General features: G+C 49.8%; 2 protein-coding genes across 7 annotated transcripts in view; one reads left to right on the top strand and one right to left on the bottom strand.

Moving 5' to 3' along the window:
- Nucleotides 1-7,435, top strand: part of TDRD10 (tudor domain containing 10) — a 47,279-nt gene extending 39,844 nt beyond the window's left edge. For 2 of the 6 annotated variants that reach the window (XM_054552551.2, XM_054552554.2), the window contains exons 8-13: nucleotides 442-532; nucleotides 1,640-1,787; nucleotides 2,050-2,195; nucleotides 2,463-2,617; nucleotides 6,694-6,764; nucleotides 6,963-7,435. In XM_054552551.2, coding sequence (XP_054408526.1) covers nucleotides 442-532; nucleotides 1,640-1,787; nucleotides 2,050-2,195; nucleotides 2,463-2,617; nucleotides 6,694-6,764; nucleotides 6,963-6,995 — 644 coding nt within the window. In that variant the 3' untranslated portion in view covers nucleotides 6,996-7,435. Of the gene's footprint in view, nucleotides 1-441; nucleotides 533-1,639; nucleotides 1,788-2,049; nucleotides 2,196-2,462; nucleotides 2,618-6,693; nucleotides 6,925-6,962 lie in introns of those variants that run through there. The other 4 variants (XM_063717356.1, XM_054552560.2, XM_024257163.3 and 1 more) reach the window with 3 other exon arrangements.
- Nucleotides 7,436-9,282: 1,847 nt separating this feature from the next.
- Nucleotides 9,283-17,977, bottom strand: UBE2Q1 (ubiquitin conjugating enzyme E2 Q1). The gene is made up of 13 exons (XM_002810101.6): nucleotides 17,547-17,977; nucleotides 15,184-15,288; nucleotides 14,752-14,856; nucleotides 14,060-14,110; nucleotides 12,335-12,475; nucleotides 12,039-12,123; nucleotides 11,709-11,769; nucleotides 11,398-11,488; nucleotides 11,226-11,284; nucleotides 11,076-11,124; nucleotides 10,702-10,797; nucleotides 10,243-10,309; nucleotides 9,283-9,771 (listed from the first exon to the last, which is right to left on the bottom strand). The coding sequence occupies exons 1-13, from the start codon at nucleotides 17,871-17,873 to the stop codon at nucleotides 9,740-9,742; spliced, it is 1,269 nt and encodes a 422-aa protein (XP_002810147.1). The 5' UTR covers nucleotides 17,874-17,977; the 3' UTR covers nucleotides 9,283-9,739.
- Between the last annotated feature and the right edge of the window lie 4,887 nt (nucleotides 17,978-22,864).

Genomic DNA, 22,864 nt, shown 5'->3' with positions numbered 1-22,864 from the left:
TCATAGCTCACTGCAGCCTCAAACTCCTGGGCTCAAGCCATCCTCCCTCCTCAGCCTCCACAGTAGCTAGGACTATAGGTGTGCATCACCATGCCTGGCTAATTGTTAAAATTTTTTGTGAGATGGAGTCTTGCTATGTTGCCTAGGCTGGTCTTAAACTCCTTGCCTTAAGTGATCCTTCCACCTCAGCCTCCCAAAGTGCTGGGATTACAGGTGCAAGCCACCATACCCAGGCCTAGGATGCTTTCTTAATTAAAGAATATCATCCGACTGACCCTTCCCACCCAGATGAGAATCTAGAGACTGAGAAGTGGGAGGGTGCAGCTTCTTGGCCATTTTATGCTTCCTTGGAGGGCAGGGCCAAGGCCTCTTGTGGGTTTGGGGAGTAGTTCCTCTCTGGGTAGTTCTGGTGCCTCCGGAACTTAGTCTTCTGCTTTCTAGCTATTATACAGCTCGCTCCTGACGCTCCTGTTGACCTGTGTGAGACAGAGAAACTGAGGGCAGCCTTCTTTGCAGTCCCCTTGGAAATGAGGTGAGCAAGGTGTAGAAAGACTGCCAGGGCAAATGGCGATTACAGACATCCTCTGTCCCCCAGAGAGTGGGGACAAGGATAGTACTGGGGTGGGGGATAGTTTTCGGGAACTCCTGTGTCAGACCCAGGCTGTAAGGCAGTGACCCACACTGACTTATAAAATCAGCTTCCCAGCCGGGCACAGTGGCTCATGCCTGTAATCCCAGCACTTTGGGAGGCCAAAGTGGGTGGATCACTTGAGGTCAGGAGTTCAAGACCAGCCTGGCCAACATGGCGAAACCCCATCTCTACTAAAAATACAAAAATTAGCCGGGCATGGTGGTGGGCATCTGTAGTCCCAGCTACTCGGGAGGCTGAGGCAGGAGAATCACTTGAACCCAGGAGGCAGAGGTTGCAGTGAGCCGAGATTGTGCCACTGCAGTCCAGCCTGAGCGACAGAGCGAGACTGTATCTCAAAATAAATAAATAAAATAATAAAATCAGCTTCCACTTATGTACAGCAAAGGTCTGTGACCGTCCCCTGCCCTGGATGCCATGAGATCATCATGCCTACCATGTCCCCTGCTTTGCTTTAACAGCAGATACTGTTCTTAATGTCAGGAGTGCCAGAATACTCAGTTTGACTTGAAATGCTGTAGGGTGTCACTAGCCATGTGTGGTTTAGGCAGGTGATTGAGTTAGTGGAGCAGCAGGGTGACATTTGGAATGTGCGTAGACGCAGGGGAGGAGCAGCTTTGGGATGGAAGGCATATCCTGCATGGTGGACAGTCCACACCTGCATCATTTAGAGGCTCGTGAATCACTTAGGAGGCCCCAAATCTACCCATTGAGGACTTTTGTCCACCTCTCTCGGAGTTTCTCAATGTGTTTTTGTTTCCCTCTGCTGCTTCCTTTTCCTGAACTCTTCAACCCCTACGCCCCCAGAATGGCCCTTCCTTTCCTCTGTCGTGGACTGGGATTACTTGGGAACTGGCTTTAGCTCCCACCCTAGAGGGGGTGGGCACAGCCCTTCTGCTTAGGGGACTCATCCCCCAGGCAGTTCAGCCTCCTGCAGGACAGGCGTTGGTCCAGTTGTTCCTTTCCTTGCTCCGCTTGCTCTTCCTGCAGAGGTTCCTTCCTGGTGCTGCTCCTGAGGGAATGCTTCCGAGACCTGAGCTGGCTGGCACTCATCCATAGTGTCCGTGGGGAGGCGGGGCTGCTGGTGACCAGTATCGTCCCAAAGACCCCGTTTTTCTGGGCCATGCACATCACTGAGGTATGGACTGGTTGTTGGCCCCCTCAGGTTTCTGTGCCTTCCTGCATGGCCTCCCTATGGTGGGCATGGTGACGGGGCCAGTCAGTGGTGGAGATGCAGGGTAACTACAGTCTGAACCCCAGGTTCAGTCTCGTTCTGTCTCCCACCTCATACCTGATGGCCTTGGGACAGATTAGTGGTGCTAATGTAACAGGTGACATCCACAGAGGCAGATTTGTAATGCAGTGCAGGCAGTGGGGCCGTTGCATTTTGCACCCCACAGGCTCTGCACCAGAACATGCAGGTGCTGTTTAGCACCCTGGCTCAGGCGGAGGAGCAGCAGCCCTACCTGGAGGGCTCCGCCGTTACGCGCGGGACTCGCTGTCTGGCAGAGTACCACCTGGGGGATTATGGACACGCCTGGAACAGGTGTGTGTCTGGGCAAGGGTAGAGCCTATGGGAGAGGTGTGCAGGGAAAATGCTCCCTTCTTGCGTTCTCTTCCTTTGGGCTCTGGTTTTTTTTCCTGTGGCTTCTTCTCTCAAAATCATCTTTCTCATTATTTCCTCACTCAAGGATTGGGGAGAAACAGCAAACTCGCTCTTCCTCCCTCCTACCTCCACTTTCACATCTGCTTTGTGGAGGACTGCTGTGCATGGCACTAGGTGGAATGATTGTCCTCTTTCTCCCTCTGCCAGGTGTTGGGTACTGGACAGGGTGGACACCTGGGCTGTGGTCATGTTCATTGATTTTGGACAGTTGGCCACCATCCCTGTGCAGTCTCTGCGTAGCCTGGACAGCGACAACTTCTGGACCATCCCACCCCTGACTCAGCCATTCATGCTGGAGAAACGTGAGACATCTTCTACCTTCCTTCCGAGGGTTTCAGGGACAGGAGAAGCCATGGTTGCTTCTGGGACCTCAGCAGGAAACAGCATAGTGGGCGGCCAAGGTGCTTCAGTCTCTCTTTCCACCCAACCCCGGTTTTCAGCATCTGACCCTGGCAAAGCTGCCTCTCAAGTGTTGGTTTTCATGCCTGGGATCTGGAGCCCAAGATCCCAGGAGGGACCTCAGATGCTGCCCAAAGGCTGAGTTCTCTGGAAGGGGAGAGAAGAGGTCAGATTTCCCACCCCTGCTTCCACCAGAGCTGCTCAGCTTTCATCTGTTTTACATACTTTGCGTGTTGCTTCAGATTTCACTGGAAAAGGATTCTGCCGTGGAAGAAAACTAGCACTCGAATGCCAGTGCTAGAGGCCAGAGCACTGCACTCTCCTAATGTGGTTCATTTAGCCTCAGACGCCTGTGGGTTTCTCCATAGGTGGAAATGAAGAGGCCCCTTCTCAAGATCAAAGTTAGGTGAAATGTAAAATGATGAAAGAATGTTTTAGGGGGCAGTCAGGAGAAGTGGAAGTGAAGAAGCATACATACACATACACAGGAAGTAAGATGGAAAAGTTTTATTAAAAAAAATTTTTTTTTTCAGAGGCAGGGTCTCACTCTGCTGCCCATGCTGGAGTGCAGTGGCATAATCATAACTCATTGCAGCCTCAAACTCCTGGGCTCAAACATCCTTCCACCTTGGCCTCTCAGAGTGCTGGGATGACAGGCATGAGCTGCCGCACTTAGCTGAGATGGAAACGTTTTACAAACAAACTAAGTCTTTTTTTTTTTTTTTTTGAGATGGAGTCTCATTCTGCAGCCCAGGCTGGAGTGCAGAGGCGCAATCTCGGCTCACTGCAACCTCTGCCTCCCGGGTTCACACAATTCTCCCGCCTCAGCCTCCCAATTACAGGCACACACCACCACACCCGGCTAATTTTTTTTAGTAGAGATGGGGTTTCACTATGTTGGCCAGACTGGTCTCGAACTCCTGACCTCGTGATCCGCCCGCCTTGGCCTCCCAAAGTGCTGGGATTACAGCTGTGAGCCACCGTGCCCGGCCCTCAGACAAACTAAGTCTTGAGATGGAGTCTCACTCTTGTCGCCCAGGCTGGAGTGCAGTGGCGCGATCTCAGCTCACTGCAACCTCTGCCTCCCGGGATCAAGCGATTCTCCTGCCTCGGCCTCCTGAGTAGCTGGGATTACAGGCATGCGCCACTATGCCTGGCTAATTTTTCTTTTTTTCTTTTTTTTTTTTTTTAAGTATTTATTGATCATTTTTGGGTGTTTCTCGGAGAGGGGGATGTGGCAGGGTCATAGGATAATAGTGGAGAGAAGGTCAGCAGATAAACACATGAACAAAGGTCTCTGGTTTTCCTAGGCAGTGTTTGTGTCCCTGGGTACTTGAGATTAGGGAGTGGTGATGACTGTTAACGAGCATGCTGCCTTCAAGTATCTGTTTAACAAAGCACATCTTGCACCGCCCTTAATCCATTTAACCCTGAGTTGACAGCACATGTTTCAGAGAGCAGGGGGCTGGGGGCAAGGCCATAGATCAACAGCATCCCAAGGCAGAAGAATTTCTCCTCCCAGACGGGGCGGCCGGGCAGAGGCGCTCCTCACTTCCCAGACGGGGCGGCCGGGTAGAGGCGCTCCTCACTTCCCAGACAGGGCGGCCGGGCAGAGGCGCTCCTCACTTCCCAGATGGGGCGGCTGGGCAGAGGCGCTCCTCACATCCCAGACGGGGTGGCCGGGTAGAGGCGTTCCTCACTTCCCAGACGGGGCAGCCGGGCAGAGGCACTCCTCACTTCCTCTCAGACGGGGTGGCGGCCGGGCAGAGGCGCTCCTCACTTCCCAGACGGGGCGGCCGGGCAGAGGCGCTCCTCACTTCCCAGACGGGGCGGCCGGGCAGAGGCGCTCCTCACTTCCTCCCAGACGGGGCGGCCAGGCAGAGGCCTGCTCCTCACTTCCTCCCAGATGGGGTGGCGGCCGGGCAGAGGCGCTCCTCACCTCCCAGACGGGGTGGCTGGGCCTAGGCGCTCCTCACATCCCAGACGGGGCGGCCGGGCACAGGTGCTGCTCACATCCCAGACGATGGGCGGCGAGGCAGAGATGCTCCTTACTTCCTGTACGGGATGGCGGCCGGGCAGAGGCGCTCCTCACTCCCAGACGCGGCGGCCGGGCAGAGGGGCTCCTCACATCCCAGACGATGGGCGGCCAGGCAGAGATGCTCCTCACTTCCTAGACGGGGTGGCAGCCGGGCAGAGGCTGTAATCTTAGCACTTTGGGAGGCCATGGCAGGCGGCTGGGAGGTGGAGGTTGTAGCGAGCCAAGATCACGCCACTGCACCCCAGCCTGGGCAACATTGAGCATTAAGTGAGCGAGACTCCGTCTGCAATCCCAGCACCTCGGGAGGCTGAGGCGGGTAGATCACTCGAGGTCAGGAACTGGAGACCAGCCTGGTCAACACAGCAAAACACCGTCTCCGCCAAAAATACAAAAACCAGTCAGGCGTGGCGGCGCGCGCCTGCAGTCCCAGGCACTCGGCAGGCCGAGGCAGGAGAATCACAGGAGCCGAGGCAGGGAGGTTGCAGCGAGCTGAGATCACGGCAGTAGAGTCCAGCTTCGGCAACAGAGGGAGACCGAAGCAAGAGGGGAGAAGGGAGAGGGGAGAGGGGAGAGGGAGAGGGACTAATTTTTCTATTTTTAATAGTGACAGGGTTTCACTGTGTTGGTCAGGCTGGTCTCGAACTCCTGACCTCGTGATCTGCCCGCCTCGGTCTCCCAAAGTCTTGGGATTACAGGTGCACACCTGGCCAAAATATATATATTTATATAATATATAATATATATTTTATATAATATATATTATATATTATATATTATTTTTATATATTAAATATATTATTACATATATTAAATATATATAATTATAATTATATATTATTAAATAATATATTATTTAATATATATTACATTATTATTTAATATATATTATTTAATATATATTATTTAATATATATTATATGTAATATATATTACGTAATATGTTATATATATAATATAACGTAATATAATATATATGTAATATATAATATATATTACGTATAATATATAATATATATTATGTAATATATATAATGTATATATATTTAAAGATGGAAAGGCATCTCCCAATTGTGCAGGGCCAAGGCTTCCTGGGAAGCTGGTGGGGCTTGTGCCCAGTGGGCAAGGAGCACCACCCAGAGGTTGTCTTGGGTCGTTGCATGAAGAGGGTCCCTGCTGCCCAGGCTGGGAACAGCCAGGCATCAGGAGCTTCTTCAGGTGACCCAGGGAAGAGGAGCTTCCTGTTTCAAAGTGCAGCTCCCAGCCCGTCAGAAGGACCAGAGTCCCAACCCAGAGATAAGTCAGACAAGCGTCAGTTTTCCTCCCTTTATGGATGAGGAAAATACGGCTCAGAAAAGTGAAATGAACTCATACTTAATAGCAAGAAAATGGCATAGCTGGGGATGAAACCTAGATCTGACTCTTACTGATTCAGTGTCATACATAAAAACAGTCCCAGAGTTTGGGGACTCTGGTTGGATGGTGGGAGTTGCGTGAGGGACGACATCCTGGGGAAAGGTGGGTTTTTGATGAGCTCCCTGCCTGGTTCCGGCATGTAAGAGTGCTTGCGTCTCATGGTGCAAACCTCTCTGGTTTTAACCTTCTATCCAGCCAGAACTCTCAGAGCAGAGTTCAGTGAACATAATTTTCTGTCCCCAGTAGAATTTCTCATTAAAAATCCCAGATCCCTGTAATTATTTTAACAAGTGCCTCCTCCCTTTATCTGCTGTTATTTTGCCCTCCCCCTATGCTACCTTTTCAGCATTTATCATCTCATTTGATCCTGGCAGCAGGGATTTAGCAGGAACTAGCAGAGACTTGCTGGTTGGAGCTGGTTGGCGGCCAGAGCACTTTCCCTGCAGCCCCCGCCTTTTGCTTCCCTCCTTTGCTCCTCCTGCCCAACCCTGTACCACTGAGGTTTTGTTGTTGTGTCTTGTTTTGCAGACATTTTGAGTTCGTATGAGGTTGTCCATCGAATCCTCAAAGGGAAAATCACTGGTGCTTTGAACTCGGAGGTAACTGCCCCTGCATCTAACTTGGCTGTTGTCCCTCCACTCCTGCCCTTGGGGTGTCTGCAGCAGGCTGCTGCCTAGGCCTGGACACAGTATTCACCTGGCATTCTTTTAGATCAAACAAACTGGTTATCTGAGGGGTTGGGTGAACTGGCTGGGGTGGGCCTTCCTTCCCACCAAGGCTTTGTCTTTCTCTTCCAGTTGCACATCCTAAAGTTTGAAGAGTCTAAATAATGGGGTTTCCCTCAGCATGTTCCCTCTCCTGTTTGCCACGGATCCAGAGGCCACCTGCCCTGTCTTCTCGTACCCCTTTCACTCTTGAGGCCTGGGAGGTGAAAAAGGCCAGACTGTGCCCAGGATTGATTTCCATTTTGCTTTTACTCCCAGCTTCCCTCTCAAGAGAGAGTGAAGTCTCATTTGTCATGTGTCTTCAGTTCCCCAACTTGGCATGAACATTTGAACCAAACATAGGAAACTACCATTAGGTTGAAAGCCTGAGGCAGCTGGGATGGTCTTTCTTGTGTCTCTTCTTTGCACCCCAGAGCATGATGTAAGTGGTCCTAACAGATTCTGGATAATGGAGAAGCCCTCTGGCTAGTTTTCCTGGCATTCCATGTAGAATAGGTAAAGCATATTTAACCAATGAGCAAATAAATGTTGGCATGTTTCATGAGTTTGGAGTGATTGATACTTCTTCCCAGCCACCCTTCCACTGCCCTGCCGTGCCCTCTAAAACTGCTGCAGTGAGATTAGAGCCTGCCAGTGTGGGCTCTGGGCCATGCAAACCCTGCCTGGGATATAGATACATGTTTGAAGTGTAGGGGAACGACCTAAGAGTTAGTTTCATTTCTCCTTGCCTTCTAAGTGGAGAGAAGAAAATTGTTTCATGCATGATATAGCCTTGATTCTTTTTTATACTTTGTACTTTATTAGAACCCTAAACTTAAGGTCATAAAAGGGAGTGCTGGGTTTGGCAAGAAAAATGGAGGATTCTCTTAGAGTTGGTGTTATGCAACTCACAGGGGCAGGCATTTCCCTCTATGTCAAGTGAACATGAACCCCACTGTTTCTTCAAATAATTTTATTAGAGCCAAACTATTTAAATAATTTTATTTGTTTCATCCTTTGGTAGATGAGAAAAATACATTACAAAATACATTATACAGAAGACAGCTCACAGTACACATTACTAAAAACACAATCTACATTCCAGCCAGGGCTGGTGGTAAGTTCAGAAGAAAGCCACAGAGGCCTTGAAAACCAGATTTCAGCTCTATGGAATGAATTTTCCCCTTATGTCCCGTCTTTATCTCAACCTCAGTATATGTTTTATTAGCACCCCTAATTAGGTGGGTGTGGGTAGAGTTAGAGCAGCATTGAGTGGGACTGGTGGACTCTCCATCCACCTAAAGCAGCAAACATTAAAAGTCCCTCAGAAGAAAAGGGGTGGGGGAGGGGCAAGAATGGCCAATGTGAAAATTGCTGTGTCTCAAAGCATTACAGAACTGCTCTAGCATCCTACAGTTCCCAGGCAGTTGTCCCAAGTCTGGGTTTTCTGAGACTTGGGTCTTCACTTGGCCATCCTTGGCCTGTCATTTCACTCTTAATGAGAGCTGCTGGCATCGTAGGTCCTAAGAGGCTGTCTTAAGAGGCTGTCTGAGTCCCAGAGCAAGCTTACAGACAAAGAGATGCAGGCAGCACCTGCTAGATGCAAAGTCATGCCCAAACTTTTACAACAGCAAGTACATACAACACAGCACTGACAGTTCCATCTCAGTACAGACTCCCCACCTCATCTTCCCTCCCTGGCAGTTCCTGAGCCTGGGGTAAGGACACAGGTGTATAGAACAACCCCCCTTAAAATGCTAACCCTTTCTAGTAGGACCCACCTTGTGGGCGTGGCTTGAAGGAATCCATAATTTCCCAAGCCAAACAACTTCAGAGCTAGGTCTGTTCTTTTTGATAAAGCCAAATGAAGCAAGAGCGACGGAGGTGAGCAGAGCTTACCAATGATCACCATCAGGTGCTGGTTAGAAGCCACTTTCCAGGAGAGGAACCAATGAACAGCGAAGAGTTGCAGCCACACAGCTGAGATCAGAAAAGACCACATACACACTTGGAGACTGTGTCCCCATCCCCACTCAATTCATTCAAAAGGAATTCTACGAAGCAGCCTCTTGAGCCTCATTTTCTTTTTCTTAGAAATTTGAAAACATCTGTGACTAGAAAAGTAGTCCTAAGAATTAACACCATCGTTTCAGCCTACCACATTGTAGTTTGGCAGGCCAGGCTCTGCATTCCAAGGGGGCAAGTGCTGGTTGCTCCAGAGGCCTTGAGGAGAAATCTAGGGGTGGACCAGGTGTGTGCTTCAGCTCCATGTTTCTCTTGCTTTAGCAGCAAAATGCAGCCTCTCATCTCTACCAAACCAACAGTGGACTCATACCCCTCCCCACCTCCCAAGTAGTTCAGGGGATGGGGTGGGATGTGCGAATAAAAATAAAGATGAGTCAAGACCAGCATCTTCAAATTAACAAACTGTAATTGTTTTCCCAAAGATACATTTTTTTCATACACATCCATCATACACTGTAACCAAAAAAAGCAGTGTACATGAAATAAGAGAAAATAAATTAAAAATCCATAGCATAGGTAAGGAGGCTCTAGTCTGGAGCACAGCTGAGTTTCCAGCAATATAAGGAGGCTCGAAAGTTTCTTTTATAAGAATGCCTGCTAGCAAGGGTTCCAGCAAGGTGGTTGGTTGGTCTGTAAGTCAGTCTTGAGTACTTGAAACAGTTCTGTGTGTTTTTTTTTTTTCCTTAGCGTTTAGAATAGCCATCATTGTCCTGCAATAGGCAGAGCTATCACGTCCAGGAAAAATGAGGGAGGGAACCACAGAGGCAGCGTGAGATCCAAATACAGCATTCAAAGGTAATTGGTCCAGTGGTGCCTGGGGAGGGAGGAAGGGTGATACTCCAGGGTTAGCCATCTTCCTTTGGGGGTGTGTACCAGCCTGCAAAGAAATGGAATGGTCAGTGAGGTGAAGGTTCAGGCCCACCCTCCCTGTCCTGCCCCAATCCCTGAAGACGTCTCCAGTGGCAGAGGTAAGAGGATATTGGGGAGGGCTATGCTGTGTGGGGAGAGGTGTATGGGAAGCTGAGAGCCTGCATACCTGGAAATGAGAAAGAAAGGGGAATGATGTGCCCAACCTGAGATGATGGGAGTTAGATGAGCTTTTTCAAAAGGTGGTCGAGAAGGGGATAGCACCAAGTTTATCAGTGATATGATCATTTTGGTGTGTTTCTGGAAGAGGTTGTGAATGTTAGCCACCGCCAGTCCCTCCTGGGAGAACTGGGGCAGGTGCTGTGTTAATGGGTGGTTGAGTATCAGAAACCAAAAAGAAGGGGTTCTTGCTCTGTGGCTGGAAGTGAAAACCTGGGTGTGGCAAGTGTCCGAATCTCCTGAGTCCTGGCTCCAGCCTCACCGTTTTTTTCGTGGATCTGCACCAAGGACTTGTAGGACTGCTGTGCTCTTGTCAGACTGTATTGAGACTGGGGAGAGGAAGCCACCAGATCAGGCCATGGCTAGCTGTGGCCTTACTGCCCCTCACCTTCTGCAGGCTGTCACCCAGAGACCCCGGAGTCCCAGCTCCTAGCACTGTGGTCTAGTAAAACACTAAGTACCCTCCACCTTCAAGGTCCCTTGGGGGCATAATCCCATAGTCATCCTTTTCCAGACCCGCAACCTCCCAAAAGTCCTAGGGATGCCCCTAGGGGCCAAGGCACAGTTGTTCCATTGTGGGCACCCTAGGCCCTCTCATCCAATGCCACCAGCCCAGAGGCCTTATGCTCATTCCTCTAAAGAAGGCAGCCTTGGCCTGCTAGTGGCCCCAAGTGTACTTGGCTCCACCCAGCCCCACCGGCCCCAGGGCCAGGATCCTTACTTTGTTGGCTCCAAACTGCACTCGTGCTTTCCCCTTCACCAGTGTGGCACTGATCTGCATGATCACTGACTCTATGGAGTAGGCACTGCTCCAGCCCTGGGTGAAGGGAGGGACAAGGCAAGCAGGTCCGGATGGAGCTTCCAGAGAACCCTCATGCTTGTCCTCTGGGAAATCAGCTGTGTCTATAGGAGGGCTCTTGCCCTTTGCCCCCAGCACTGCCACCACCTGTCTGTCTAGGTCAGTGGGTGCAGACCCAGCCCAGCAGAATGAAAGGGCCACATCATGCCTATCACCCAGCCCGCAGGGGTGTGTGCTGTAAAGCTCAGACAATCCCCGCCCAGGCCAGCCTGGCCAAGGAGGAGAGACAGGCTCACCTGTTTGGTGAGAAGTTCCATGCAGATGGCCCCTCCGCCCAGAACATACCTGCATGAGAAAGGTTAGTCAGCTGTGCCTGACAAAAGCTCCAAGTCTCTTCCCCGCCCTCTGCCAGAGGAGATGCCCTCTTCCGCATGCCAGCCACTCACCCTCCAGAGAGGACTGGAGACACAACCCTGACAAATGGTGGGTCAAAGGGAAAGTTATCCTGAGAGAGAGAGAGACGACAATCAGGGGAAGGAGGCCAGCATCCTCCACAGGACTGTTAGGCAGACTGGGCAGCCTAGGCCAGAGGGAGAGACTGGAAAAGAAAAGCCTTACTTTAAAGGAAAAGTTAAGTAGAATGAAGTCAGCTCCTTCTTTCTCTTTGAGGATCTGGAGATCATTGTGCAAAGCGCTGTCCTGGTCAACTCTAAGAAGCAACAAGTTTGGGCTCAGATGCCTGGTTCCACCTCAGGAGCTTCATAAGGCCTCCCCTACCCTGGGTGGCAGCAGACCACCAAACCACTGCCCACACCCGCTCCGGGACCCTGAATGAAAATGCTGGATGGGGCTGCCCTGGAGATCCCACCACAGTAGCCCCACTCACACTCCTCCTCAACTTCCTCTCCAATCCCAGAGTCCCCACTCACTTGAGGAGTTTGACATTCCAATCATACAGACTATCATTCACGAGTTCGACTGCATAGTTTCCTGGAAGGAGGGAAAAAACAGGTTAGTAGGATGGTCCAGGTGGTGAGTGGTCTCTAATGCAGACCCCTTTCCCAGACTGAGAGAAAAAGATCAACAGCTCTAGGTTCACCACAGATGGACATGCAACAAAGCCACTGGCTTGAGGAGCTCCATTCTTGGCGTGAAAAGTTCATAAGCACTCCTGGACCCCAGAACCTCTTGGGCCCCTTGCCACCATACTCTTCTTTATGGGTGACTCTTGTGCAGGCCCCTCTCTTGGGCAAACTCACCGCCTTTGAAACTCTGTGATCGGTATATATCCCTGAGCTCCTTCATCAGCCGGTCAGTGGCCTGCACCGAGCCAGACACTGCACCCTGTAAGGGATGGATGACAGGAACATTCCTTGGTCGTGTGGTTTGTAAACACACATTAGACCTTAGGGGCAATCTGGCAGCTTGCCCAGGATTTAAGGAAGGATTAGGCACAAAAAAGGAGTCTGCTCTCCATACTGAGATGCGATGGCCTACTACTTCCCAGCCATTTCCCACCAACCCCTTCACCAGCCTCTCTCTAGAAGGCACGTACATTTAAGTAATCTTGCCTCTGGTTCTTTTTAATTTTCTCTAGGATGGCCAAGTTTTCTTTTCCAATGCCATCATCTTCAGATTTCTTGCCCTCAGCCGGCTCTTCCTCTTTCATTTCATAGTGATCTAAGTCTTCTGTGTCCTGGGGGAGGTGTGGGGTGGGAGTGAAAAGAAAAGGAAAAAAACCAACACAGGTTAGAGAATGACCATCAACTTCCCAGTCCCATTTGGCGAAGAGCCAAAAGTTAAAGTGAGGCAGTCCATCTAGCAGTCTTATAAACGCAACGTGCTTTCCATTTTTAGAACAATTTCCAGCCCCATTCCCTCCACAGTTTAAAGGATGAGGCAAATTTCTTCAGCTCTCAAGCTACAGCAAGGACTTCGGAAATGAGCAGAGCTGCAGCTGAGACCAAGGCAGGGACTTAGCCCTCTTGTTTCCGGGACTGACCCTGCTTCAACTGTTCCTAAAACTCCCTTGGCAGCAGAAACTCTTCCCTAATTCCTAGCAGAAATGACTTGGGCCTGACCCTGTGACTCAAAGCTCATGTTTCACCAGGTGACTATTGCACCCGGGAGTTCTCAGGGCCCCAAGCCTAAAGGAGAAACCTGCATCATTAAATTTCCTCTCCTCGCTACAAATGCAGGGCATGAATCAGGTATGCAGAGGCACCCACTGCCAGATGGAAATGAGAAAGGATGTCCAGAGAGATATATGGAAGAGGTCAAGAACAGAATTAGCCCCTTATTCATCCTGCTCTAAGTGAGCAAGCAGCTAGCTCACTGAGCATAGGGAAGGAGGAGAACCTATCTAGGGTTCAGCCCCTCAGCCAGATGTTGGGGGTGTGGCCCAGAGGGCTGTCCACTATCTGGGAGGAGTAAATTTCATGTCGTCAGCCCTTTGCCAGTCTCAAGAACCTTACAGGGTTATAGAACCTGGGATATTAATCTAATGCTAGGAAATAAAAGTAATCAGAGTGATCTCCCCATTTCTGGCAGGACATACCTAATTACCACACCAGCAGGTAATGTCTACTGAGTGTTTATTACATGCCAGGTTCTGTCCTAGGTGCCGCACATACTAACTCATTTCATTCTTACCATCACTACTCATTATTCTATCATTATCCATTTTATAGATGCAGAAGCTGAGTCTAGTGAGGTCAATTATCATGCCCAAAGTCATAGAGCTCTTAGCAGAGCTAAGATTCAGTCAAGTTCTGTCTAGTTCTAAAGCTCAAATTCCTAACCATGATTTTATATTCTGTACAAGTATGTTTCTAGAGAATATATCAGATAGATTGTTTAGCACTTATCATGTATCGTCTGAAGCATTTTATATATAACGCCTCATTTAATCTCAAGACAACCATATGTAGTAGGTATTATAATCCTACTTTATAGATAAGAAAACTGTAGCTTAGTGAGATTACATAAAATTCCTCAATTAGTATAGCTAGGATGCAAACACAGGTTTGTTGGACTCCAAAGCCATTTGAAATTAACTTACCCAGTATTCGGTTTGAACCGTGTTGCACCTGTCTTCAGTGGTTGGATATGGGTGCCCTGTCTCCTCTACTACACTGGCTATTCCTCCAGGTCAGTAAATCTGTCTTTATTCCTTTGACATTTTTCTCTCTCCAGTTCTAGACTGGAGTTCTGGATGTGGGTACCAATGCTGCTGACTGCAAGAGCTTCCAGCCAATGCCACCTCAGGGGGCAAGCCTACCTCAGGCATCTCCTCATCTTCATCTTCTGAAGACACGTCTTCCTGTGTGCACTGCACCGGGGAGGGGAAAGATGGAGATCAGAGCCCCAGTGGCTTGCTAGAATGCAGCCTCCAACCTACTCCCCTGAGCCCCCAGGTCTGGAAGTTGTGCGCCTGCCTGTAATGCTGCCAGTCTCTCCACCAGCCAGATCTGAGTGGAAGCAACAGCCCAGGGAATGGCTTTGCTACCAGCCCATTATTTTTCACCTATCACTGCCACAGAATAAAAGAAAAGCAAAATGGCTGTCTCCGTCACCCACCTCATAAATCCTAGTTTAATTTTCCTAAGAACCCCTCCTTTACTTGATCTTCTTTAGACTGATATTACATTCTTGGTTCTCACCAAGGGGCCTGAGTCCCCAGTGGCCACCAACTGTTATTGCTAGATAATGGTAAAAATACCCCCGCTCCCTTTCAACATTTGGGATGCTGCCCATGAGAGTGAATTTTGATATCAGAGATGAAGCTACCAGTGCCCCATTTAGCAAGAGAAGATTCCCATCTGGAGAAGAACGAGGGTGAGAGTCATAAGACGTGTATGTTTTTGAGAGCCAGTGGGGATGGAGAGAAACTACTGATTTGTCTCAATTATTTACTGAGTACTCTGTGGGGCAACTCTGCACAACAGGGCCCGAGGCTCCTCAGCTGCTCACCTGCTCTGCTGGCAAGGGTTGATCCAGCATCTCCACATCTGGATGCTGAGGGAGGTTATAGAGTTTACACAGGTCGGAGATGATCCTCTTCAGATGCTGCAATAGCTACAGGTAGGGGAGCACAGAGACATCAAATCCTTCCCCACTCCAATCTGGATAAGTGCATGGATGAGCTCTTAGTTCGGGCCCCACACCAATAACCAGTTCTCTAACCCTTATGGGCCATGTGGCTGTGGGAATGAGTCTCCTGATGGACCAATCCCAGAGCCGATGCAGGGTCTCCCTCTGGCTTCAGTAAGCAACTCCCCTGAGAGGTCGTCCCCTAAATGTTTAGCTGTGTACCGTCCACTTCTCAGGATCCCTTTCATAGGATGCCTTTGTGGCATGGGCCTCATAGGAACAAAAAGTACCCCTACCCTGTGGCCCCCTCACCAGAGTATTCCCTTTCTTTATGTCCACCAGCCTCTCCAAGACAGCAGCCAAGTTAGGGTCATCAGACTCCACCGACCAAATGGGGGGCACAGCAGGGTATGACTCCTGAAGGGAAAAGAGCAACAAGAGCAATCAAAATGGGTGACTCTGGGAAAAGCCAGTTTTGCCTGTCCTCTTCCCCCAAAGACTTCTAGCCCCTTTGCTTCCCACCCCCACCCCCTACACACACATAAAATCCCAACTCAGGTCAGCATCTAACCAAGCAGCTTCACAACAAATTCTAAACTGGAAGAAAACTAGCCCCTGGGAAGACCCTTTCCAAGAAGCAGACTGGAACCTTTTTCTTTCTTTCCTCGAGAGTACAAACCAGGAAACCTAGGACAGCCACACTTGGCTAACAGCGAAGGGGGACTCCTCATCTCCTGCACTGCATATACAAGTTCTAGACTTCAAGTTCTCCCTGGACCCATAACAGTCCTCCAAGCTTGCTTTTCAAACTCCAGAATCGGCTGAGGAAGGGATCACCTCATCACAATGACACTGAAGTGAAAAAAGCAGAGTTCAGTAGGGAAGAAGTATAAAAACTAGACTGTATCTCCAGAACCCAAGAGTAAAAGGGTACTGGCAAGAATCTACCCACACCACTCCCAGAAGAGCCCCTCAAAGAGCAATTCTCCCTACCTCTCCCTTGGGAACCTGCCACCTTCTCAGTCCAGGCGTGGGTTGTAGGGCTCCACATGGCAGGCTGGGAGAAAGAAGCCTACGCTACTGACATTCCCAGCATTCCTGAGCCATGGTGCCAAATGCAGCCTGACCAGATTCCCTCTCTGCCCAAACCAAGGGGGCTAGTTTAGGCCAAGTCTCCTTTATAGCCATGGGGAGTCTGGCTGAGGACCCCCTAAATTTAACTTCCTGCCAGGGACAAAAGCAGTAAATGGCCTCTGGCAACAGAAAGAGCAGCTGGATGGGGGCAAACCTACCCTTAAGGAATTAGAAGCTTAATTCAGGAACAAAATTAACTCCTGAGGTTCCCACACAAACCAAGGAAACCTTATCCACCTCTACTAGGTATCTTAGCATTGCCATGACTCTAATTCTCAATGCTGGAGGAAAAATAATTATCAAAGATGCCCAGGTCTTCACTTAACTAAGCCACTCCTAGTCCTTCAATTTTAACTTTCTAGCAGGAAAAAAGAAAGGAAATGAAAGAGAAATAGGATATACGAGTTTTGGTGGGGCACCAATCAATCCAAACTGAGGCTTTACCTCACCAAACCTTAACTTGGTTTGATTGAGAAAACGGACAGAAAACACCAGTAAGTTGAATTCAGGCCCCCAAGTAGCAGAGAATTCACAACTCTGCCTTTCCCCAGGCTACTCCGATTAGGTCTGTCTGCCTGGATAAAGTACTGTCTGCTAGCATTTCAGCTACTGCTCCGGTAGAGAGAATACCATCACAGCAGGTAACATCAACCAATATAAGTGCTATAGCATGCAGTACCAGACATTCCCAAATTAGCAGAAGCCAATTCTCTGTTCAAGGGATATCTGAGGGTAAACCAGGCAGGAGACATGTAAGGTGTATGCCTAGGATGGAATGACGCTCACAGGGGAGAAATGCAACCGTTACTGCTTAGAATAAATGGGGTAGCCCTCGCACATCACATCACTATCATTACCAGGAAAAGCAACAACCCAGGGCAAATGGACGTATCCACAGGGAACAGGGAGGGGAGTGGCAAAACTGCTACCAGCTGAGGCAAAAAGAGGAGAGTTAGAGGTTACACCAGAAAAAGAATCCAAAGGAGAGAAGAAAGAGTCAATGAATTGCAAACTATCACTTGGTGAAGTTGAGAGAGCAAGAGGGGTCTGCATGAGGGATGCCTAGGCGGGGATCCCACAGGTGGCAACCTCCTAAGTCAGAGGTACTACTGAGGGGGGCATCACTGAAATGTGCAATGAGTTTCAGGCCAGGTCTTTGCAGTTAGGGTCAGTGCCGAGGCCTAAAACCTTGAAATAAGAGTAAGGGGAAGAAAGACGCATTCCTAGTTGGCAAGGTAAAGTTGTGCAAGAGTAGCCAAAAAGAGCCAAAATCATGAACCTTGGGATGTGGGTGGGTTCGTGGAAACGGGTAGTCTAGGCGCCATATGTCGGGGTGTCCCTCGCTATCGGGGTCAATGGTAGAGATTCTGGGTGCACTGCATAACCTCAAGCAGCAGAAACAAATGTAACCTGGAGAGAAAGAGCTGAGCCCTGAGAGGAGCTTCGGCCTCCCAGGTCCTTGGAGAGCAAAAAGCTGGATGGAGTGATCCCGGGTCCCTGACAAGGGGCCCCCACAGAGGCGCACGCGAGGGGGTCCTTACCGTGATGTTGCAGTGGATGCGGACAGGATCCCCAGGCACCGACCCCCGTGGGGGGAGATGCGGTCCGGGCGCGGCCCCCGCCCCGGCCCCTCCGGCCCCAGCCAGCAGGAACTCGCAGCTCAGCTCGTCCAGGCAGGCGCTGGCAATGCGGAAGCGCTCGTGGCCGCGGTGGAAGATGGACTCGAGCAGCTTCAGCTCTCGCCTCAGGCAGGGCCCCGGCCCCGGGCCCCCCCCTGGGCCGCCCCCGGCCCCCGGCGCCGCCCCCTGGCCCCCCAGCTGCTGCCCCGGCCCCGGCTGCTGCTGCCCCTGCGGCTGCGGCTGCTGCATCCTCCGCTCCGCTCCGCTCCGGGGCCGGCGGGCCGGGAGCCTCCGGCCTCCGCTCCGGGCTCCGCCGCCGCCGCCGCCGCGGTCCGCACTTCCTGATCCCCCCTTCGCCAAGATGGCGCCGCCGCCACCTCCGGGACAGGCCCCCCCTCCGCTCGCTGGCCCCCCCAGCCGCCGGAAGCCGCGCGCCCCTCCTCCTCCTCCTCCTCCTCCTCCTCCTCCTGGGCGGCCCCGCCTCCGTCCCCCTCACGTGACTTCCCTGTTCTGGCCTCCTCCACGTGATCTCTCAGTCTTTCCCGCCCCCCTGTTCTTGCCTGCCACCCTCCACATGTGACCCGGGGCCTGGGGCTTGCCTCTGTGGGCGCCTCAGTGCGTGTTTGCGTACGTCGTGCGTGCTTGCGCGCGGCGCCCCTTCGCCTGCGCTCCCCCTTCACGTGACTCGGTGCCGCGTGCTCCCAGGGGCTACCCGCGCAGGACGCTGTTTCCTGCCCCGGGCGCCGCTTCCCCCGCCCCTGAGCCAGGGCGAGCGTGCCCGGCACTCCATGGACAGAAGAAAGAAGTGCTGTCTTCCCCGTGCAGTCTTTATCCTGCTCCCACATGCTGGTCTTCGGCGCAGGATACCGGAGCCTCTGCTCCCCGTGGGGGTGGGCATGCGGTGTCTTCACACTGGGGTGTGTGGTCGCGGTAGGAGCCGGGGACCGGAATGGAAGAGGCGTGGATTGTCGTCCCAGCCCTGGCTCTGATGGCGTTTTGTGACCTTGGGTTAACCACTTTCCCGCCGAGTCTCAGTTTTCTCATCTGTACAATGGCTCTCATAAGGATGATGCCTGTTTTTCCTATTCCCAGGGAGGTATTCGATGCGAGGACACCATAAAATGAGGAATGATAATAGATCACTGCTGTGTTATGTACAAGTATTAGTCAATATCAGGCCTTTCGCGCTCTTCAGACCCCATGGGTCTGGACGAGGTTGGGGGAAGGACAGCATGGGCTTCCTCTACGGAGTCATGGAAGGAGTGCTGACTCGGGTGGACCCCATTCCCCTTCCTAGGCCTAAATGGCTAACACCTTGTCGCAGTCGTCCTGGCAGCTGCCAGGAGTAGGTAGTGCCTCCAGACCCTCGCTAGGTGGCACTATCACAAAGGACAAAGCTGGCTGAAGCTACAGAAATCCCGAGCTGGCGTTCGTTTTGCCAAGGGCAGGTGTTATTAGCTTGTGGTAAGGCCTAGTCAATTCTGCTGGGCCAACTCAGCCCTTAAACCACTGGTCAGATTGCCCCCTTTCTCTCCCACTTGTACTAAAATGAGCTAGCCTTTGCTGGAAGACTATTCAGTTGCCTCTGCAGAGGCCGCCTTTGGTCACGTTGGGGTATGGATATTTAAAGATGATTACAGTCTGTTCCTGGTCTTCCTGGGGCCATTTATCTGGTTTGGGTAGCCTGAACAGTTTGCTACATGTTGACTTTGTGTCTGTGTGTGCAAGCTGATAGCATAAAAGTCTGTTGTGGGAATTCCTGTTAATTATTTCCTGAGCGAAGGTGTTTTGCAAATATATATGTGTGTGTATATATATATTTATTTATTTATTTATTTAAGACAAGGTCTTGCTCTCTCGCCCAGGCTGGAGTGCAGGGGCACAATCTCAGCTCACTCAAGCCTCGGGAGGCCTCCCACCTCAACCTCCCAAGTAGCTGGGATTACAGGTGCATGCTACCACAGCCGGGTAATTTTCGTATTTTTTGTAGAAAGGGGTCTTGGTATGTTGCCCAGACTGGTCTCAAACTCCTGGGCTCAAGTGATCTGCCCATCTCTGCCTCCCAAAGTGCTGGGATTACAGGTGTGAGCCACTGTGCCCAGGTGCAAATATTTTTAAATCTCCCAACAACATTGCAAGGTAAGTATTTTTACCCCTGTTTACAACTGGGGAAAAGGAGTGACTCTGCAAGGATATACAGTCTGTAAACAGAGTTCTTAGGCCTGTCTCCAAAGTCCATGCCCTTGTACCCCACTCTGCCTTTTTTAGTGTGTTGAACCCCAGCTCTGCCAACTACTAATGATGTGACTGTGGGGAAATTACTTAGCTTGTTTGTGCCTCAGTTTTCACACCTGTAAAATGGAGATCTTAAAAGTATCTACTTGTTAGGAGGATTATGTAAGAACACACATAAAGTGCATAAAATAGTGCCTATGGTAAGAACTCAAACATTTTTTTAAAAATCGGGGCTCAGCATGGCTTGTGTCTAGTGAAAGGAGAGAAGGGTAGGAGATGAGTCCAGTGAAGAAAGCAGGGGCTAGATTATGGAGACCACAGTACATTGTTTGAGTTTTATTCAAAGCACAGTGGGAAACTCCTGGAGGATTTTAAGCAGGGAGTGGCATGAGCTGATTTAAAAATTTAAAAGATCGGCCGGGCGTGGTGACTCACGCTTGTAATTCCAGCACTTTGGGAGGCCAAGGCAGGTGGATCACAAGGTCAGGAGATTGAGACCATCCTCACTAACGGTGAAACCCCGTCTCTACTAAACAAAATACAAAAAATTAGCCGGGCGTGGTGGCAGGCGCCTGGAGTCCCAGCTACTGGAGAGGCTGAGGCAGGAGAATGGCATGAACCCGGGAGGCGGAGCTTGCAGTGAGCAGAGATCGCACCACTGCACTCCAGCCTGGGTGACAGAGTGAGACTCTGTCTCAAAAACAAAAACAAATTTGAAAGATCACTCTGGCTGTTCTGTGGAAAATGGCTGTAGGGATTTTTTTTTCCTCCAAAAAAATCATTCATTACAGGTGCCCATATTCGGAGTAGAGTGAGCAACCTTCTCCTTTGACTTGCTCCCTGAGCATAGAATTCTGTCATTGACTCGACAAATAATGTTCTGAGCAGTTAGTCTTTGCAGGAATTGTAGAGGGCACTGGGGATGCAGAGATAAAGAAGATAATGGCCCCTGTGAGAACATTATTTGTGGTACAGAGAAGAGGCTTCTTACGGGACAGTTCCTACTCATTAGTTTTGTTGTATTCTTGCTCCAGCCCTTAGGAGCACACAGTGATGGATGAAGTGGAGCCAGATCTCACCGACAGTAATACAATATGATGAACACAATAATAGGGATCAAGAAGGGGAAGGGCCTTGAAGGGTGATATTATTAATAGGATTAACTCCCAAAAAAGAATGTGAAAGTAAGGGTTTCTTAGGTGGAATGGGAGAACATTCTGAAAGAACTGGGCCCTAAAGTAGAAGGAGGTTGGGAAGAAAGGTCTAAAACAAAGAAAGAATGACTTAAGAAGGGGGCTGGTGCGGTGGCTCACGCCTGTAATCCCAGCACTGTGGGAGGCAGCCAAGGCAGGCAGATAACATGAGGTCAGGAGTTTGAGACCAGGCTGGCCAACATGGTGAAACCCCGTCTCTACTAAAAATACAAAAATTGGCCGGGCGTGGTGGGCGGGCGGGCCTCTAGTCTCAGCTACTTGGGAGCCTGAGGCTCGAAAAATGCTTGAACCCAGGAGGTGGAAGTTGCAGTGAGCCAAGATGGTGCCGTTGCAGTGAGCCAAGATGGTGCCATTGCACTCCAGCCTGGGTGACAGTGAGACTCTGACTCAAATAAAAGGAAGGGAAAGAGACAAGGAGGGAGCTCAGCATAGGCAAGAGTTGTAGAGGTGTTGGTCATTGGTGCTATCGTCTGAGATCCCAGGGTAACCCTGATAGCCTGGTAGTATCAATGCTTCTGAAAGTCAGTTTAGCAATTAATATTCAAAACACGTTAAAACTTTAACCCAGCAATTACACTTGGAAAGAAAAGGTACGTGCACAAATTTGCCTAAAAGGGAAAACTATGTAGCTGTGAAAAATAGTTATCAAAAATACTTATTGGTATGGAGAGTTGTTTGAGAAATAGTAAATGAAAAAAGATTAGACTGAAGTGAGCTGAAGATTTAAAAAATTTAAAAAAGAAAGGTGGTTACAAAGCTATATTAGTGTGCTCCATTAAAAAAAAATACGCGATTTAGTTATGTACCCAACAGAAATGCATATACAGTCATGTGTCAGTTAATGATGGGATACATTCTGAGAAATGTGTCTCGGTGGTTTTTTCGTTGTGTGAACATCATAGTGTACTTACACAAACCTAGATGGTGTAGCCTACTACACATCTAGCCTATAGGGTCTAGACTATGACTCCTAGGCTACAAACCTGTACTGCATGTTATACTGTACTGAATGCAGTCGCTGCATCCCCCTTGCCCACTAGAATTCCTGCAATTACTGTAGGCAGTTGAAACACAATAATATGTATTCATGTATCTATCTAAACACAGGAAAGGTACAGCAAAAATACAGTGTTATAATTTTATGGGGGCCACCTTTGTATATCGCAATCTGTTGTTGACTGAGAAGTCATTACATGGTACATGACTGTATTTGTATACCAAAAGTATGAACAAGAGTGTTCACAGCAGTATTATTTTTTAATAGTCCACATAGGAAACAACCAAAATATCCATCAATGGTGAAATTGATAAATGATAGTGTATTAATACAATGGAATAGTCCACAGCAATGAAGGTGAATGAACTACAACTATATTCAGCAGTGTTCACGATTCTCACTAACATGTTTTTTTAAAAAAACAGACACAGGCCGGGCACGGTAGCTCACGTGTGTAATCCCAGCACTTTGGAAGGCCGAGGCAGGTGGATCACCTGAGGTCAGGAGTTTGAAACCAGCCTGACCAACATGGTGAAATCCCATCTCTACTAAAAATACAAAAAAATTAGCTGGGTGTGGTGGCACATGCCTGTAATCCCAGCTACTCAGGAGGCTGAGGCAGGAGAATTGCTTGAACCCGGGAGGTGGAGGTTGCAGTGAGCCAAGATCACGCCATTGCACTCCAGCCTGGGCAACAAGAGCAAAACTCCCATCTCAAAAAAAAAAAAAAAAACCAAAACCACAAAAGATTATGATTCCATTTTTCCATTTATAAAAAGTTCCACAGGCAAAGT

The sequence above is a fragment of the Pongo abelii genome, chromosome 1 (genome assembly GCF_028885655.2).
Source record: "Pongo abelii isolate AG06213 chromosome 1, NHGRI_mPonAbe1-v2.0_pri, whole genome shotgun sequence".
Taxonomy (NCBI): Eukaryota; Metazoa; Chordata; class Mammalia; order Primates; family Hominidae; genus Pongo; species Pongo abelii.
Note: the sequence above shows the minus strand (reverse complement) of the source record. Positions and strands in the feature narration are given on the sequence as shown.

What these genes read in the sequence shown, in the direction of transcription:
- UBE2Q1 (XM_002810101.6), bottom strand. Translation starts at nt 17,873, where the DNA reads ATGCAGCAGCCGCAGCCGCAGGGGCAGCAGCAGCCGGGGCCGGGGCAG. An exon ending in AACCCTTGCCAGCAGAGCAG is followed by an intron (nt 14,111 to 14,751) that starts GTGAGCAGCTGA and finishes TCCCCGGTGCAG; the next exon opens with TGCACACAGGAAGACGTGTC. An exon ending in ATCACAGAGTTTCAAAGGCG is followed by an intron (nt 11,770 to 12,038) that starts GTGAGTTTGCCC and finishes CCCTCCTTCCAG; the next exon opens with GAAACTATGCAGTCGAACTC.